At 46.5% G+C, this 14030-nt stretch overlaps 1 protein-coding gene across 1 annotated transcript in view; it reads right to left on the bottom strand.

Moving 5' to 3' along the window:
• The window catches only part of rapgef5a (Rap guanine nucleotide exchange factor (GEF) 5a), a 45056-nt gene extending 31287 nt beyond the window's left edge, over nucleotides 1-13769 (bottom strand). The window contains exons 1-8 of the mRNA XM_056582860.1: nucleotides 13465-13769; nucleotides 7960-8010; nucleotides 7194-7300; nucleotides 6633-6754; nucleotides 5504-5681; nucleotides 2303-2384; nucleotides 874-922; nucleotides 515-591 (exon numbers count right to left, since the gene is read on the bottom strand). Of these exons, the coding sequence (XP_056438835.1) occupies nucleotides 515-591; nucleotides 874-922; nucleotides 2303-2384; nucleotides 5504-5681; nucleotides 6633-6754; nucleotides 7194-7300; nucleotides 7960-8010; nucleotides 13465-13608 (810 nt within the window). The 5' untranslated portion in view covers nucleotides 13609-13769. The remainder of the gene's footprint in view (nucleotides 1-514; nucleotides 592-873; nucleotides 923-2302; nucleotides 2385-5503; nucleotides 5682-6632; nucleotides 6755-7193; nucleotides 7301-7959; nucleotides 8011-13464) is intronic.
• Nucleotides 13770-14030: the final 261 nt, after the last annotated feature.

Genomic DNA, 14030 nt, shown 5'->3' with positions numbered 1-14030 from the left:
GCTACGCGACGCGACGCTTCGGCCGCCGACTTAGAAAAAATTGTCATCCATCTGGATCTGGACGATATAACTCAAAGATACATTTGAAAGATGACAGGAGGAAAGGGGATGAGTCTGACCCAGTGTGGGCGGCTTAGTGGTTGAATGTCATTGCAGTAGAGAGGACTCGTTATGGGGTTGAGGCTGGTGATGGTGACGGTGGGGTGGGGCTCACATGAATGATTCAGTGACACAAAAAGGTTTCCGGTGTTTTGACCCGATAGCCAGAGGACAAACACACTTTTGGATACTCTTACCCGAGTCCTCTCTTAAACACCCACATAAGCAAACCAAACCACACAGGGTGACCTTTGGTAGAGATGTAATATGTACCAAACAATTGTCATCTCTTATTTATTAGGGGTGTGTATGTGTGTGTACACGTTTCTTTCTTCCTTTCTTTCTGTGTGTGTGTTTGTGTGCGTGCATGCGTTTCTGTGTACGTTTCTGTGTGTATGTGTGTGTGTGTGTTTACCGGGCTGCTCTCCTCAGTGGGCGTGCGAGGTTGCGGGGGCTGTGCTGCCTCTCTTGTCTCAGAGTCCTGCTCTGACACTGTGAACCAATCACAGATCAACAGGAAGTCAGACAGCTTTTCCCGGTCTTATCAAAGAACTCACTTAACCGTATCTGAAAGTCCCGAGAGAAAACAACAACAAGGATACTGGACATTCTTAAAATACACACAGAAACTTTAAACACACACACACACACACACACACACAAATAAAAAGTCCAAACACACACCGAACGTCCAAACACACACACACACAGATGTCCGAACACACACAGAAACACCAAACACACACAGAAACGTCCAAACACAAAAATACTTACAGGCTTTGCGAGTCTTGCGGGCTAAGGCGGCTGCTAGCTCATTTTGTACCTGTTGATGAATCATCACAAGTATTTACAGTTAACTACATCTATTAGGTAGATATCAAAAATATGAAATGTATTATTTTATTAATATTTAAAATATATAATTTTTTTAACTATATATTAACCATAACTATGGATGAAAATACCATATAGCCTTTAACAATAATATATTTTTTGCATTTAGAGAATCGACCGTTTCTCATGACATAAATATCATGAATATCAATATAACAGAAGATTCTTTGCATGCATGTCTTAACACCTGTCTTTATGCCTCATCCATGGCCACCTTCCAAACTTTCCTCAAAACTCAAAACTTTCCTCTTCAAACTTGCCGTGACCCCCCCCCTCTTGTTTGTCGGCTCGTCGCCTTGTGTTATTTTTGATTAAGTTCTTAAGTTTTCTATGTCCCTGCCCACATTGTAAAGGTCCTTGAGTTTGAGAGGCGCTATATAAATCAAATTTATTATTATTATTTTCAGAATGTATTTTTGTGAAGTAAATACATCATTGATACACATGATGCAGCTGTTTTTAAAAATGTATTTTTTTTAATGTATTTATTTATTGAAGGTTTATTTAGACATGGACAGTGCACATTAATAAACATGAAAAATGTCAATGTGCCAGAATTTGCCAAAATGGCTGTATTGCATCTGTTGTCAATCGGCCGATGTTAACAGGCCAGATGCACCGAAATAAACTATGATACACATGAACGAAAATAACTATATTTGTACAATTCAAAAGATAAAATGACCCATTACACGTAAAACATATACTTAAAGGTTGTATCAGCGATTCTAGGCCAAAACATAAAAGATAACATTCATCTGATCTTTCCTCACGATCCGCTAGCTGCCCGCCCCATAAGCAGGCTGTCAAAAAAACCTGTCTCTGTAAGCAGCCTATTCTCCGAGATCATACACAAAAACAAATGGAACTACCAACTACTCAAATCCAAAATATTAGTATTCCAACCAATCACCGACAAGGGGTGGGTGTTGTGGGGTTTTGCGCTGCGTTCATGATCGTTTTTACTGGATGCACGAAACACGGAAGGTAGGGGCGAGCTGGCTCTGTTTGTTTAGGATCTCGCTTCAAATACCAACAGAAGTGAGAAGTGACGTCCCCATACCTCGCTGATACAACCTTTAAGGTATAACAAACAAATCTTAACAAGATTAGCCAACAAAAATAATATGAAAGAAAGCAGTATGGGGCAGGGATGGTGTATATTATAAATAATATATAATTTTTCCAAAGGTTGTTAAATAAATCCAAATCTCATCATGAACTGATTTTAGACATGTTTCAAGAGAACCAACAGTGTGTTCCCCGCAGTGGTCGAGGTCCACCAGAGGGGCCTCAGAGGCAGACTCACCGTGGAGGTCAGCCTCTCCAAGGCCCTCATCTGGAGCATCTCACCACAGATGTCCCTGTTGCCCTCAGAGTCCTCCTCCGACCTGCCACACACACAAACACAAACACACACACACACATGTTAGTCAAATGTTGTTGCCATGCGCAAAGCCGCCCTGTTGGGACTGTTGGCGTCTGCTCCATGGCGCCCCCTGGCTGACTCAATGGGGAACTACCAGTAGAACTGGGCTCAGGGATAAACTGTCCCCATAAACTCTAACACAGATTGAAATTCATGACTCTGGCTAGATAACCTAACCAGGCCAGATGGTATTAGGTTAGTTTCAGTGGATTCAGGACCTAGAGCAGAGACCCGGTGAGCGTAAGGTTGACCAGTTAGATCCAACTTAGCGCAACTTCCTATCCGTCAGCATAGCAAATTAGCATCGAATTAGAATCAACATGAGAGCAGCATCTGTATGAATGCAGCCTCTTGCATGTCTACTCAATCCCTGGCGGTCGTTACCTGTGCTGCTGTGCACTCAAGATGCTACATAGCACGGAACACATGGCACTGTCCTAAAATATACAGTACCTTCCTATACTATACGTTACTGTCATATAGTCCTTTCCTATCCTATACATTACTGTCCTATGCTATACAGTACTGTCCTATCCTATACATTACAGTCCTATACTATATAGTACTGTCCTATGCTATACATTATACTGTACATTACTGCCCTATAATATATAGTACTGTTTTATACTATATAGTACTGTCCTATCCTATACATTACTGTCCTATACTATACATTATACTGCACATTACTGCCCAATAATATATACTGTTTTATACTATCCTATCCATTACTGTCCTATACTACACATTACTGTCCTATACTTAGACAGTTCTGTATATGATACAGTATAGTACTACACAATGCAGTACTGTAATATACTACACAGTACTGTCCTAAACAAAAACAGTTTTGTGCTATATGATACAGTATAGTACTACACAATGCAGTACTGTGCTATACTACACAGTACTGTCCTATACTAAAACAGTTCTGTGCTATATGATACAGTATAGTACTACACAATGCAATACTGTGCTATACTACACAGTACTGTGCCACACATACGCCAGGCTTGGCAGAGCTGTACGTGTTCAGCAGTTGTACCCCCCCCCCCCCCCCCCCCCCCCTCCCCCACCAGGCTCTCTCTCATGTGGTCGTAGACCCGCTCCCAGACGACTTCCGTCCACTGAGGTCTGCAGGGGCGTGCATGTAAGTGCACGTCAGAGTCTCTCTGTGTGTGTGCGTGTGTGCGTGTGCGTGTGTGTGTGTGTGTAAGGTGTGAGCTTGGGATCGCTGCGTCGTAATAATGATAACAATAGTGCAGGTAGCACAAAAGGAATATGTCACTCTCCCTCCCTGGTTCCTTCCCTCTCTCTCTTTGAAGCACAACCAGAGGGCAGACCGCATACACACTGATGCATACCTGCTGGCACATTTGCATATCATTTGGATTTGAACATCTCAGCTGGCGCTTAAGGCAGGTTTAAGGTGAGGAGCCTGGGTGTGTGGGATCTGATAAGAGCAGCATGGTCGGCAGCAGCAGGAAGAGGGCTGTGATAAGATAGAGTTTGCAGGATTTGGATCGACACCTTAGCTAACCCTATCACCACCACACACACACACGCACGTGCAAACCCACACACACAAGCACACACACACACATGCAAAACATGCAACACAGGCACGCACACACAAACACACATGGAGGCACGCACTCACAAGCCCACACACACCAATATTAATGATACAGCATTAAACAGGAGAAAGACAATAGAAAATGTGAACTTAATGGCTCTCAGAGCTAAACTATTAGTGTTGGCTGGTGGCGTTCATTAGTCATGAGTAGGATCACGCAGGAATGGAGACAGCCAGCCGAAGATTTGAATAAAGAAAACATGAATCACATCGTGGTTGTGCACACATACAGTGCACAGCCTCGCACACACATTTTGGTTGAGCCGGAGAAAACTTCATTAGAATATCAAAACCTGTAAGGGTTACTCGCACGACTACGTACATTTGTTTGGATTTAAAATAGATAATTTAATTTACTTTAATGTCACAATCATGTAATACAAAAATAGAAGATGTATCCCTTGACCATAGATATTTCCATAACAGCTGGGGAGAATCCCCCCGTTGGTGCAGTGCTTTTCTACTCACACACACACACACACACACACACACACACACACACACACACACACACACACACACACACACACACACACACACACACACACACACACACACACACACACACACACACACACACCTTTGCATATTGTTTTGGTGTAAAAGCAATAAAGTGATCTTGAGATAAGTGAATAAAGGCTCGCTCTCTCCCACTGCTCCCCATCCCGTGCTGTACAGTGTACACACACACACACACTCACACACACACACACGCGCACACTTTGAAGACACTGCACAAAGATGTGTGTCTGCCCCTGGTTCGTTCCTCCTCTGTCATTACTCTTGTTTACCCTTATCCACTCTTCCTGTGCTCTCCCTCCTTCTTTTCCCACTCTCTTATCTTCATCTCTCTCTACTGTAAATGTGCACACACACACACACACACTCTGTCTGAGTGACAGATTGAGTTCAGTAGCATTCTCAGCAGGAATCCCACACACGGGAGCAGAAAAGGAAGACACTCTGGCTGACACTCTACAATGACTGTGTGTGTGTGTGTGTGTGTGTGTGTGTGTGTGTGTGTGTGTGTGTGTGTGTGTGTGTGTGTGTGTGTGTGTGTGTGTGTGTGTGTCTTTAGACTCGCAGATAAACACTAGTGTACCGCTCATCCATCCAAGGAGACCGAAGGTTTAAAATACAGAGCAGAGATTAAGTTTGTTGCTGGGATTAGGAGATTCAGTGCATGTGTGTGTGTGTGTGTGCAGGTTTGTGCATGAGTGCGTGTGTCGGTGTGTTTTATCATGTCGTATTCATTCACATTCCAGCTCCACACTGAGTCACAAACGCCCTTCCGTATTCAACCCACACATTACCAATTCACCACTGGTCTCCAGCATGAACAGCCTGGTGCATTACCAGTGAGTCCCATTCCAACATCACCCCCTCAAGGTCAAGCAGCCTCGATCTGACGGACATGATGAAGAGGATGGAGGTGGTCGACTTACGGGCTGTTAGCTCCGCCCCCAGAGCGGAATTGGACATATGGCGCAAGTGTGAGGAGGAGCCTCACAGCCTCTGACCACTCCCCCTCGTTAGAGCGAAACTCGCAAGATGCTGACTCGCACTCCTCGAAGCTGAATTGGTAGTAGGAGTTGGAGTCGGCAAAGATCACCCGCTGGTCCACTGGGAGGGGAGGGGACACACACACACACACACACACACACACACACACACACACACACACACACACACACACACACACACACACACACACACACACACACACACACACACACACACACACACACACACACACACACACACACGATGAGTATGAACAATAACATTGTGTTAGGTCATGTTGTCTCCCAGTTCCATTATGAGGACATTTTGGGTCCCACTCCTTCATTGTGTTTGCATTGATTTGGGACCTGGCAGAGGGCCTAACCCTTTCACTGAGGTTTGACCTGCATCGTATACCTCCCCTCCCGTTTATCATCTTCAAGTGACCAGGCATCGAGCTCTAAGGGTCAATATTTGAAGATAATATTTCAGTCATCATCATATAATATGTCAATAGTCGATTAGAGAAGCTAGGCACAACTAACAATTGAACCTGCGGGTACATTGTTAGTAGGCCGGAGGTTGAACTGTAGTAGGGTTTTAGTATCGCCGCTCTAACAGTGTTTGGCAGAATCCGAGTGTGAAGACACTAGTCGACCAGTAACAGTACTAGTGGACTACGGTAGTGTCCTCACACCAGGAGCCAAGTCTCTTCTACCAAGACGAGAAAACATTTAACCATCTCAGCTTACGGCCAACAATCATTCATTTAAATGCACTTTGGAAACATTAGAGTGTTCTTCTGGTGGGTCGTGACTGCTTTTGTACTGGACCCGACATTACGGCCGTGTGTGTGTGTGTGTGTGTGTGTGTGTGTGTGTGTGTGTGTGTGTGTGTGTGTGTGTGTGTGTGTGTGTGTGTGTGTGTGTGTGTGTGTGTGTGTGTGTGTGTGTGTGTGTGTGTGTGTGTGTGTGCGCATGCAAGCACGTTTGTGCATTTGTGTGCACATGCGTGAGTCTGTGTGCTTGTGTGCGCCCGCCCTTTTGTCCATGTGTGTTTGTGTGTCCTTACCAGACAGCAGGACCCCCAGCTCCAGCAGAACCTGCCAGACGCGCGCGGCGGTGGGCCGACAGCGCACATACCCACACTGCTCACACAGCCACTGCACCAGCTCCACGCCCACATAACTGCGCCTGTTAGGGGAGACACACACACAGAAATATATACCCAACATGCAGACATACATACAAATATATATGTAGGTGGAGTTTCAGACCAAATTAACCCTGCACACACACCAGCAGAAAAGCGTGTATTTTATATTACGGTAAATCAATACACATTGGTTATTCATTCGTTTCCACAAGTATTTACCTCCTGAAAGACTGCATCCCAGAGGACACATTCCTACCGCGTGTTTCGGTCTGCGTGCGTGCGTGCGTTTGTGTGTGTGATGCGGATAGCAGTACCAAAGCAGTACTATGGGCACTGTTAGTCTACACAAAACCGTGCATACACACGCCACCAGACGGGCCCGTTTGGACTATAACATATACCATGTGAGTCAGTGTACATGCTTCACTGGACATATCCATGGTCTCTTGAGGCACCCACACACACCCACACACCCACCGTATGATGCGGGCCAGGTGGATCTTGTCCTTGGCTGGGTAGGGTCCATGCGAGAGGAAGGCATTCCTCACAGAACGTCCAGCGCAGGGGAAGCTTTGGGAGCATGACTGTTCACACACACACGCACACACACCCACATGCACGCACACGCAAACACACACACACACCCGCACGCCCCCAGACACGCGCACACACACATATTGTAAACATATTGTAAGCACACAATCGAATTACAAAAAACAATCCTTATCACGTAGATGACTGTGAACATCTTAAATCAACTCTGTGGGTTCTTGGGTGACGGTGATAGACGCCCGCTCCCACCCGTCCGACACAGAACAACCAGCCGATGAAAGGTGCACAATCTTTGTGTTACTTTGTCGCTGCTGGTTTGCGGGAAACTTGACCTGGAAGGAGTGTCTTAAGTCCTTGGCAGAGGGTGAATGAATAAGCCCTCTATGGCCCTGCTCACAATACGGCCCTGTCCTGCACGCACCAGACCCGTCAAGAAACAGCCCGTCAAATATAACCAGCTTGTTTCAAAAAACAACAAGATATGGCTGCACATGGAAACCTAAAACATGCAAATGAGTCACGTTTCGCACGCGTGTGTGTGCGTGTCAATAGTGTACTGTTGGTTCAACAAACACAAGGTGAAAATACACCAGTGTTTTGGCTAAATAAACATGCGGTCACTTTACACCCAATACTGCATATGATGACATCATGGCCTGTGCTTCTGAGCATGTGTAGTAGAGAGACCTACCTTATGGACAGTAGGTCCAGGGCTTGGTCCAGGTATCGTATCAGGGGACTGCTGTTGAGGGGGAAACACACACACACACACACACACACACACACACACACACACACACACACACACACACACACACACACACACACACACACACACACACACACACACACACACACACACACACACACACAAAATGAGCAAATTAGAAAGACCAGATTTTCCATTCCAGTAACACAAGTCATGGTTGAAATTAATCGTTACACCAATTCCCTCACATTCCTTTTCACAGTTGGCTTTCATGTGATCTAGTGAAGGTCAAATAAATAATTAAATACACATGAGAGCACCCTTATCAGAGATATTGATCCAATAAACAATACATTCAATATATTTCACCTGTGATACACCGGCCGTGAGCAAACGATGACCATCCAACGCATTGGATAGACGCCGGAGCATCGAGACGCAGGCCGCCAACCTCACTCAAATCCCTTTCATGTGTGAATGCAGGCTCGGTCAATAAATCGGTTTGGGATTCAAGGTAACAACCGCCATAAAAAAATGTAAGGACACTTCAAACGCAGAACGCCAAAACTCAAGTGGCAGTGGGCTCTGTCCCGGGGCTAACCTGCTCCACTGTCCCCCAGTGAGCCATTCTTCTGTTAATCTTTCACCAGGTTACCCGTTACCACGAAGGCCCAGTACCGGGCGGCAGACACACAGCACTGAGATCGCACCACGAGGCCACCCACCTCCCTGGACCGGTCGGCGTTGAGGTCGACCCGGGGGTTTGTATGAGGGGGGGGGGGGTTCATCATATTTTAAGGTTCATCTTGTATAATAATATTCTATAATGTATAATTGTCTAGGTCAGGATCCCCGACTTTGTGAGGGGTTTTATTCACAGTGGCACCAAGCTCAGAAACTAGGTGATTGTTGCAGAGATCAGATCGGATCAAGGCCCGATCTCTGATTGCGTTCAGGTGATGACAAGCTTCCGCAGCGCAAGACGTCAAAACGAGAAACGCGATAGAGGAGACTCCGGAGAGCGAGACGGAGACATACCGACGACATGCTGCGAGTTAAAAGCAACCGAGAAAGTGTGAACGATGAAAGCAGAGAGAGAGAAATGTAAAATGGCCCTAGAAGCCGAGAGCTAGCGAGAAAGAGAGAGAGGTGAAGTGGGAGACGGAGTGGGAGTGGGAGAGGGAAGAGAGAGCGAGAGAGAGAACGAACGAGAACGAGCGAGAGCAGGGAGGAAGAGTGAGGGCGGGAAGAGAGAGCGGAGAGCGCGACTAATGATTCGCAATAGTCTATGAATATGTGACTACGCACATGGCAGATGGAGATTGCGAGAGACACACACACACACACACACACACGTTGAGAGAGCGAGAGTAAGAGATAGAGAGATGGTAAAAAGAGAAGTGCAATAGAAAGAGTGGGAGGGAATAATGGGTGCCGTTGGCTCAATTAAAAACGAATGAATCATAGGAGACGGTATAGGGGGGGATCAGAGAGAGGTAGAGACCTTGTGATCCGCATTATCACAGTCAAATTGTCTACGCACACACAAGAGGAATCCACTACACCGCACCTGAATATCTCTCTCTGTGTGTGTGTGTGTGTGTGTGTGTGTGTGTGTGTGTGTGTGTGTGTGTGTGTGTGTGTGTGTGTGTGTGTGTGTGTGTGTGTGTGTGTGTGTGTGTGTGTGTGTGTGTGTGTGTGTGTGTGTGTGTGTGTGTGTGTCTCAAAGCTTTCATAAAAAGTTGCAGAGCGTCTCGCCCGTGTCTCGGCGGTATCTCCAGAGTTATTTTCTTTCCTCTCGGTGTCTGGCACACAGAGACCAATCAAATGAGACACAAGTCTTTGTTAGAGAGCTAGCAGCGGCCGCCCGCCCTCACACACACACACACACACACACATTGCAACAGTGACAACTCCATCCGACGAACGGATTAAATGAATGACAGAAGAGAGATGATGAGGGAACACACTGACATCTTATCACTGTGATGACTTCAAGTGCTCGAGATGCGCACACACACACACACACACACACACACACACACACACACACACACACACACACACACACACACACACACACACACACACACACACACACACACACACACACACACACACACACACACACACACAGAGGAAGCGAGGACAGAGTGGTTGAAAGATAGATTCCTAGAGCGAGGGAGAGAGCAAGGTTGAGAGCAAGAAATGGATTACCCTCAAATTAGTGTGCCGAGCATAGGCACGGCATGGTTGACAAGCTGCTTAAACACGACCACATGCACGCGTCGGAAAACCCACGTCTCAAACCCACCGTCAACTCCTATAGAGGTCATACAAGGAAGTCATCCTAAAAACACAAGCGCCTTAACAGACAATAATGAAGAGGAACCTGTTTGAATATACACAACCCACACACGTCACCAGGCACATGTTAAACATTATTGGTCATACAAAAACAACCTAAACAACATTGTGCAACATTGTCTTAATGCTGCCCTATTTTAAATGCACGCAGCATGGCGGCCGATTAATTTATCATATTTCCTTACAGAATAGTCAGTGAGGCAGAACCTAGATGTGCAGAGACCCGCCCCCCTGTGTATAGCGCTTAAATTATTAGAAGATTAAATAGATCAACAGAAAGACAAATGGATAAAGCATGTTTATTTGTAATTCATATGTGAATGCTTCCAAACAACAGCTGTTTAAAGAACTGGAAACACTAATGTTTTGGTTTATCGTCTGTTTCAGATATGCTCTTGGAGGAAAATATGTATCTGCCAGGATCCTTTCTGGCCCTCTTTACTTATGTGGGCCAAGTGTCAGTCAACGGGGGCGACCCTCAGACCCACAAAGGTACGTCTTTCAGTGGGTTACTAGACACAAAGTAAGCAGAAAGAAATGTCTCAACGACTTGTGTACAGCCAGGTTGACTCTGACCGGTGGAGGGAAAGGCCAGCCATACTCATATTTCACCTGTTTTTATCGTCGCTGACGGGACAAAATTAAACGACTGAAAATCAACGTTCTGTTTTGCTCGTTTCATTTCGTTGCGTCGGAGACTGAATAAACAGACCCGTAATATATATATTTTTTAAAAAACACCCCGGCCTTGACCTCAATCGGTCTGGACGAGTCAAACCGGCTTCACACAAGTCGCTGACCCGATAACCCCCCTTTGTTTGGCTTACTTCATGACCTAACGTGGGCCAGGTCAGGCCCTAATGAGGACCGGAGACCAAGGATGCAAATGAGACCAGAGCACTAGCCTGAGACGAGAGGCTTCTCCGAGGCGAGGCTCGCTGCAGCTGGGGCACCCGGGCGCCAGATGGCCCAGAAGACATCAGACTCCATCTTCTTATCAGCCGACATCAAAGTGCAAGACTGTGGAGGTTATGACTGCAGATGGCAGAGGAGGCTGACAGATTCTTTCAAAGTTCCCCCCTCCTTGTGTGTACAGGAATCAGAGAATGCTGGGTTTCTTAACTCGTAAGGCCAAAGTAGCACCCTGCATCGTCCGTCTCTACCCTAGAAGTCACTGGTGGAGCTCGGATCAAACCTTATTTTCCTATTGGAAAGACCCCCTGATGGCACTGAATTAGGGACTTCTTGTGGACTCGCATTACCATGAAAGCAAGCACCGGCCCACAGCATAGAGACCCACAGCTGTGAAGAGACCCACATTGCAGAGACCCAAGGCCTAGACCCCCACAGAGCAGGGGTTCACGTTGTAGACCCCCAAAGCTTTGAGGTCCACGGCGTAGACCCTCACAGTGCAGAGGTCCACGGCGTAGACCCCCATAGCACTGAGACCCCCGGCATACCGACGGCATTTGCACACTTCAGCCTTGTCTGTCTACTGTCCACTGACCGAGCTGGTCTTCAGATTTGCATTTCAAATTTGGTTCACAAGTCAGTCCAGACCTGCCTCAAAAAGGAAATCCGTGCTGCTTCTCCATCTACACGGAGAGATTAATTTGGTTAACCACGTGAATTCACTGAGGTTTGTACACAGGTGTGGAGATCTGTTTGATGATTGTGTAATAACCGATTGGATTGATTGTCAAATCGCCTTAAGCACGATGTGAAATGCAATCAAGAGACGGCGCTGACGTAAGATGGCGTACACCCAAGTCGATTAAATAACGTGGGACCAAACTCAGAGGTTCGATGGGTAGCCCACGTGACACAACATGCCAGTCAGCTGTGTACTATTAACCCCCCACGGTCTCTATGGAAAGAATCCCCGTCATGCTTAATGTCAGGGGGAGCCGAAATCCATCAGGATGTGGACTGGTTGAAATGTGGTCACCAGACATTGAGCAGTAGAGGAGGGTATGTCCAGCGTGCTTTCTTCCTCCTTGATTTGATTCTTTATCAGTTCTTGTTTGTTCTTCTAAAAGGGAACAATATAACTTTTTCGTACCCCAGGAAAAAAAGAGGAGCACCTAGGTTGTACTAGGTGCTAGCCCACGTTTGTGAGCTAGCACCCACAAATGTAAATACAACACTTAAACCAATAGACCACACAAATGGATAACTAATGGCACATACTGTAGCATCGGAAGCACCAACAGTTCATTTAAGAACACAATGTGCCAAATGAATAATCTAGACTCTTACAGCGTTGATGTTAAAGTTAAACCAAAACGTTATGTTGCGTTTCACACGGAAGTGTGTACCTTTATGCGTTTTAACCCAGTGTCATATAACGAGTAGAAATTAAATAAACAGCTATTATTTGATTACAAATTTAGCGGCTGGGGAGGCAGCCACCATCCTAACCTGGGGAGTAACAGGTGATGCGGCCCAAAGGGCATATTTCATCCCAACCAATCACTTTCGCCTCACCTCTGACCCACGTGTACTACCGTTGAGTGGACCTATCCTCTACCACAGGGGAAGGGCACACACACACACTTCTGGAGTGTATTACAGATGAGTGGACATGATGATGTAAGCAACTGTTTGGCACATCAGGTGAACCCGCTCCCCTCCGCGGAGCACCGGGGATGTACTGCATAGTAAGACAAACCTGACGACCGCTGGGGATGATGATGATGATGATGATGATGATGATGATGATGATGATGATGATGATGATGGGGGTTATTAAAACATAGGCCTATATCTGAGTGTTTTTGTGTGTCCATCTGTCTGTTAGTCTCTCTGCGTTTCCTTGACTACGGTGTATCAAGGTGTCTATAAAAAAAAACGTGCATAGCAACTGGCAGGAGCCATTTGATAGCCTAATAATGTCATCACACACACACACACACACGCACACACGCACACACACACACGTTGCGACATTAATGGGTGTAGAACACGACAACACCTGAACGGTGACGATGGTGGGAAATAATCGGGGACCAAAAAGCAAGGTCGGGCAACCGTCGCTATGTTGTTTATTGAACACCAAAAACAGGGAAGACAGGGGAAACAGCGGGGGGGAGCGTTCGTAATTTATACTATGCTACTCACGCTTTTCTTTCGCAGGTGCAAGCCGTGCTTCAGGAGCCCCGGCAAATCCCGAATTTTGTGTTTGAGCTGAGCCTGGTCCCGGGCGCTCCGGTTCCACCGAAGGCTCGAGAGCAGGCTGTCCTCTGCGGGTTCCGACTCGTCCATGCCTCGCGCTCGCACTCAGTCTTCACGCGCCGCTACTCCGGCATCTGAATATCACTCGAAACAACCGCCCTGGTTCAACATACCTCCCGCTTCCGCTTCCATTCGCCGACATGCAGCTGTGACATACCGCCCGCGCATAACACACAACGCACACAGTATTCCGCAGCACGCGAGGCTGCTCCACCCAATGGCTCGCTCGCTCTCCTCCTCCCCCACCTCCTCCTCCTCCTCCAAGGTACTATCAGTTTAGTGATTATGTATGAGGGTGTGTGGAAAAGTGGCCCTCACAGGTGCATAAAAGCATTGCATCACTTCCACCTTTCATTTGTCTCAAGTTCACTGAAAATAAATGGTTTGAGGGGTCGTTTGACGCATACGAATGTCCTGCACCTCATGATCCTAAACTCACGACCCATCAATCG

This window comes from Gadus chalcogrammus, chromosome 22, assembly GCF_026213295.1.
Source record: "Gadus chalcogrammus isolate NIFS_2021 chromosome 22, NIFS_Gcha_1.0, whole genome shotgun sequence".
Taxonomy (NCBI): Eukaryota; Metazoa; Chordata; class Actinopteri; order Gadiformes; family Gadidae; genus Gadus; species Gadus chalcogrammus.
Note: the sequence above shows the minus strand (reverse complement) of the source record. Positions and strands in the feature narration are given on the sequence as shown.